Source organism: Motacilla alba, chromosome 12 (genome assembly GCF_015832195.1).
Source record: "Motacilla alba alba isolate MOTALB_02 chromosome 12, Motacilla_alba_V1.0_pri, whole genome shotgun sequence".
Lineage (NCBI taxonomy): Eukaryota > Metazoa > Chordata > Aves > Passeriformes > Motacillidae > Motacilla > Motacilla alba.
In genome coordinates, this window is record NC_052027.1 from 6,433,149 (window position 1) to 6,439,148 (window position 6,000).

The following is a 6,000-nucleotide window of genomic DNA, read 5'->3' on the forward strand; positions in this document are numbered from 1 at the left end:
CAACTGAATTTCCATTTTTAATTATTACCAACAAAACATTGCTTGAATAATTCCAACATGAGAGCGGAGCAGTATTTGACTTTCTGTACAATTGGGTGTTTGCTGTGTTCTCTCCAGCAGGACCAAGACTTTTACACTGTTGAGCTAGAAAGAGGAGCCAAAGGGTTTGGCTTCAGCCTGCGAGGCGGCCGGGAGTACAACATGGACCTGTACGTGCTGCGGCTCGCTGAGGATGGGCCCGCCGAGAGATGTGGGAAAATGAGGGTATGCACAAACTGCCTTTAAAACCACCTTGCTTTGGAATAAACTGACTTCCCTGCGTCCCCCTTCTGCTGCTCTAGCTAAAAGGGAAATTAAACGTGAACTGAAAGTGGTTTCTGTTTACTTCTGCTGATGGCATCTGTCACTTTTGCTGTTCAGTCTATAGCAGTGTGTGTTCAGTGGAAGAGTTCACCCCCTTCTTCCAACACTGCTTTCCAAACTCTAGTACATGATCTATTGTTTAAAGCCTAAGGGCACGTGTAGCAGTGAAAATGGAACAGCCACAGTCTTTGCCTGCTAGTGGGCAGAGAGGGGACAGAACATGTCTATGGCCCATGGGTTACAAAATTATTTTATAATGTAGGTTCTGATTAGCATTAATTGCTAGCTTCATGTATCAGCTAAATGACAAACATTATATAACAAGGGCATATGTTATAAAATGCCTGCCGAAGAAATAACTTGACAGGTTTTTTGTAGTGCTTGGACCTTTGTTAGAGAATGCATTATAACTTTCCCACACATGTCATTGTCTCCAGATATGCCATGTGAAGGGCATTTTCAAAATTCTTGTTGCTAGGGTCTTGATCTATGAGTCAAAAAAATTTTGCTGTTGAAAATATGGTGCAAAATCAGTGCTGCCCTATGAAAGTCAATGCTTTGATAAACTCTTCCATGCCCTGTTTTTTTTATTCTGATAAATTATTATATTTACAGAATCAGCTTTGCTGATTCACAGTAGGTATCTATATCCAAGTTATATATCTGTATCAACTGTATCCAAGTTAGGAACAGACCTGAAAGAGGTCTGTAAACATCCCGGTTGCAGCAGCAAAGCAACTGCTTTGAAACGAGCAACTGCTTTGACTGAAGACTTCACAAATAATCAAAATTAAATAAAATAGCACCAGTTCTAACACTGCACTTACTATTGGGCAATACAGTAATTGCAAAGTGATTTTTCAGAACAGCAGTGAAATATTTTGATACCTCAAGCTTTCTCCATCGTCTTCATGTCTCCCAGACTCCTACACAGTGGGCACTCACTGGAAGGAGTTGGGCATGTTTAGCTTCACCTGATGCATAGTTGTTCCAGCTTTGTTGTGCCCACTGTCTTGTGGTGTGCTGGTAGGGACCCTCGTGGGGGCTTGTTTCTAATCATAGTCTCTTTATTTCATTGGCAGATCGGTGATGAAATCTTAGAGATCAATGGAGAAACTACCAAGAACATGAAGCACGCTCGGGCCATCGAACTGATTAAAAATGGTGGCCGCAAGGTCCGCCTGTTTCTGAAACGTGGAGATGGCTCTGTCCCAGAATATGGTGGGTCAAACTATGAAAACATTCCTTTCTTCCCTGGCATCACTCCATGAATATGTGTCTCAAGATCTGAAGCGGGAATTCTTTTTTATTTTCCTTTCTCACCAGTGTCTTACCAACCTTTGCAACATATAATTGCCTCGCTTGTGCTGAATTTTCTACACATTTCATCCTTTGCTTGCTTCCATGGACTTGGGGCGCAGTGTAAGGCAAGATCATCATAGCAGTATTTTTTGGTGATCAGAGAGGAAAGCAAAACAAAATAAAACAAACCTTATTGTCTTGCCAGCCAAAAAAGGAATGTCATTGAACTGTGCCAAACTGTTTCTCAGCGGCTGAATTGTTGTTTCACATAGGTCTCTTCTTCTAATCAATGCAAAAACTGGGATCCCGAGTTGCTATTCTGAAACAGTGATTTATTTTTTTTTTGTTAGGTTTTCCTCTTAGTTCTTGTCTGTATCCATAGACATGAATGCCAAGATGGCTTATGAGATTTTTGCCTTTCCTTAATATTTATGTAAATATTTATAAAGTTATTTGAGAAAAAGAAGGAAAAAAAAAGCTTTACTGCAAAAATATATTGATTTGGCCTCCTGAGCCCTTTTCTCCCCCCTTAAACAGTCTGCTGGTTTTAACTAGTTCATTTGTAAGGTCTGAAAAGGTGAGGAGGTTATGAAAAGGTGCTCTTGTGTCTGTCTTGGGGGAAACAGTCAGTCCTCGTTTCTTACTAAGAATTGCATTAGATTTCCTTTTCTTCCCCTGGAGGTTGGATTGCTGGGTGGCTTAACTTAGCACACTATTTAATATTATAATTATGTCTTATTTATTTGAGATAATTGTCAAATATTGTGCCCTCGATGGAGGGCTACTCCCAACCAAAGGTCTTTGAGGTTTCTATAGAAACTGATGATTGAAGGGATGTCCTTTATACTTTCCTCCCCGTATTTGGGTTATTTCTGTGTCAGTAAGTTCTGTGTTTATCATTCTCTCCATGCCCTAACACCAGAAACAAAACCCTACTGCACAATTTATGAACTAGATTTTATTTTCATTTACTGTACTATGTTTGAGAGTTTCTGCTCAGTCTGCTCATTATTTAACTTAAAATGACCAATTCAGAGTATAACCAACAAACAATTGAAGTGTTTAACGATATGGAAGGGAAGTTGTGGGTTTACACTTCTGTAATATAAATAGCACACCAGAAGGTTCAATGATGGCACTGAAATTCTGTAATGTTCTTTCTACTTTTGTCTTTTCCTATACTCCTTTGGATGTACAGTACTGTATCATATGCTAGACTGCATAAATACCCTGTAAATTAAGTGCTTCACTTCTCAAAGCATATGTCTGTTGCACTGAGGATGGAAATCCATCACCAATTTTCTTTTGGCTAATGCTAACTACTAAACGTTCGTTCTCCAAGCAAGGATTTAATATACAGGGGTTGCACTACTGTAAAGAATATCCTTGTAACATTTGGGACTCCTTTCTCTCTTTGTTCTGTTCGCTGCAGTCGCAAATGGTTCCTCTAATAATGTTAAGTTCCAATATTTTTCTGACTTGATTGGAACGTGCTTCTCTATGAGGCTGTATATTTTTGTAATGAGTTTTGTACTTATTTTTAATGTTGTGGTCTCTGGTGGACTTTATTTTTCGTTGTTGTTTGATTGTTACTGTTTTTTCTATGACATTCTGTGTCGCTGTTCCAGCTGTCTTTTAGAATGGATGCTCTCGTTGTCTGGGTTATTGAATCACCTCTTAGATGTCTCTTTATGTCACAATAATAACAACTGCTGTCTTTGCAGCCTTATATTTGGGTGAAGCCTAGACAATCTGACTGGAAAAATAAACTTTCTTTATTCTAAGATAAAATATGAAGATTTTTCTTTCTTTCATCTTTATTATAGGGAATCTAAATTTTCTACTTTTCTCTTTCTCTTTCTCTTACTTTTCTTGGTGCTGGGCTCTTCCTTCCTCAGCGATGATACCTCCTAATATCGCTGCATGTATGAGAAATGACAAGCTCGGGGAGTCTTGCTTCTACCTTATGGGCCATAATCAAACTACGGTTTGTAGCTAAAATCAATATTAGGTGTTTTTGTGCTGTGGCCTAATTCCCTCACATTGCTTTTCTGCTTCGCTATATTCTATATGTCCAGCAATTCATCCCGAACACCCTGCGTCCCCCAAATTGTAAGTACACACACCACAGGACGTGTTTGAACCTCGCTTGTACCTTGTGTGATAGGCAGGTTGCCACAAGCCACGTGCTTACAGCCACAGAAAAGCAGCATGGTCCCGTCACCAGCTGTGGCCTCAAAGTGCTCATAGAGCAAAAATGCCCACGCGTGAGTTGCAACATGGGTTTCACTTGGAATTCACAAGAATCACAGCCCATGCACACACCGACCCTCCCAAGCTCAGGAGTGGAAATGCCATCAAATGGGAGACACTTGGCATGATGGCAGGAGGAATGTAGAGTGTTTGGCTTGGTGGGAGGGAAGGCAAAAATGAGGAAAAGAGGGGGAAAATAAAAAATCTGTCCCCACAAGTGTTTGTGAGGGTATTCAGTCATTGCCATCAGGGCATTCCTCCTCAAGGTGCGTGTTGGGGTGCAAGTGTAAGGAAGTGGCTAATGCCAGCCAAGCTGCCACGAAGGAGTTACTTTAAGAAAGAAAACAATAAGCAAATAAAAGCAGCACTTGCATTAGGGCAGAGCAGCTACTTTAATGTTTTTCATGTTTGTAATGAATCATTCATAAACATTCGTTACAAGTGACGTGAGTAATTGTAGCTTAGCTGCAGCACAGGGCTGGGGTTTAGTTTGGATGTTCTTTTTCTACTTCTGCTTTGCAGAGGCAGCTCAGCTGTATTTTACCTCAAATAGTACATGAAAAATAATGAACTGGAGATTAGATTTGAATCAAAGCCATCCTACATATTACAATATATTTCCATTGCTTTGATATGAAAAAAATCATAACTACTGTCATCGTTGTTTGAATCATTGTGGCAAAACCAAAATCTACCCTAGGACTTTACATAACATGGTAGAACTAAGTGAGATTAAGCTATGCCTTAAATGAAATGGAAATGGCATGATTACAGTCTAATTCTCACACCTTCAAAATGTTATTTTACAAGGTGAAAACTTAATAATCAATTCTATTTTCTGTACATTTTCTGCTATTTGAACCAAGGCCTCCCACACCTGGAAGGCAGTTCTTTATAATGTCTTAAAAGACAAAAATTGTTTCCTAAAGGCCCTCTTTATTGGAAGCTATTAAAAAAAAGCAGCCAACAACCTGAACTGCAATGGTTTTTTTTCCACTGGAAAGAATGTAGCATAACTGAAACATTATGAATTGGGCTTGGGGAGAAATGTAAAGTGCCCCGTGCCCAGAAGAGCATAAAGATGAGATCAGCTTGGACCAAAACATGGCTAACGATCAGAGCAGCACCAGTACTAACCTGTAACTCTCGTGGTTCACAGTTAAATTAACAAAAGCTTCGGTTAGCCTTCGCTGACTGCTTTAACAGTTGTTTGTTTTTGTCACTAATGAAGTCTGAAGAGTGCTAAGTGGTGTCGCAGCACCACGGAAGGCATCAATACCAAACCCTTTGCTGTTATTTTCTTTCAGACCCCAGCAGTGACAGGAACAGTCCCGCCACAGGTTCACAAAATGTATCGGAAATGAAACCCGCGTCATCCGACCGACGGCAGCACCCATCATCGGAGTCCAGTTATCCACCAGACCTTCACAAATCATCACAACATGGGGACAAGAGGACTTACGTTAGAGACCTAAAAGGCAGCAGAGAGTTTAGCAGACATCCCAATGAACACCACACTTGGAATGGGACTTCTAAAACCAACGACCACGTGCCAGGCAGGAAGACGGAGAGGTCGCCGGAGAGGAGGCACGAAAGGCAGCCAGAGAGGGTGGTGGTGAACGGGCAGAAGAGGAGGTCTCCTGAAAAGCGCAGGGAAGGGACAAGGAGCGCTGACAACACTTTGGAGAGGCGGGAGCGACTTGAGAGGAGGAGAGACCTCTCTCCTGAGAGGCGCAGAGAGCGGTCGCCCGGCCGCCGGCGGCGGTCACTGGAGAGACTCACGGAGCCCAGGAGGTCCCCTGAGCGGAGAAGAGAGAGCTCCCTCGACCGACGGGCCAAGTCATCCGACCGGCGGAGGGAGAGGTCGCCTGAGAGACGGCTCAGGGAGGAACGAGTTGGCCACCGGGAGAGGGAAGAGCCCAGCTGGAAGCACGAGCCAAGCCGCAGGCACCCGCCCGAGCAGCGCAGGCGGCCCTACAAGGAGTGCAGCACTGACCTCAGCATCTGAGGGGCTCCCCGGGGTCCCTCTCGCCTTCCCCACACCAAGGGAGCAGAGGAGAGAGTGAAACCAACCTGGCTTTC

At 42.5% G+C, this 6,000-nt stretch overlaps 1 protein-coding gene across 29 annotated transcripts in view; it reads left to right on the top strand.

Annotated features, from left to right (window-relative positions):
* Positions 1–6,000, top strand: part of MAGI1 (membrane associated guanylate kinase, WW and PDZ domain containing 1) — a 335,310-nt gene that overhangs the window by 327,798 nt on the left and 1,512 nt on the right. For 16 of the 29 annotated variants that reach the window (XM_038149644.1, XM_038149648.1, XM_038149651.1 and 13 more), the window contains 3 exons: positions 118–264; positions 1,446–1,584; positions 5,226–6,000. The exon at positions 5,226–6,000 is cut by the window's right edge. In XM_038149644.1, coding sequence (XP_038005572.1) covers positions 118–264; positions 1,446–1,584; positions 5,226–5,926 — 987 coding nt within the window. In that variant the 3' untranslated portion in view covers positions 5,927–6,000. Of the gene's footprint in view, positions 1–117; positions 265–1,445; positions 1,585–3,563; positions 3,653–5,225 lie in introns of all 29 variants that reach the window. The other 13 variants (XM_038149646.1, XM_038149649.1, XM_038149653.1 and 10 more) reach the window with 3 other exon arrangements.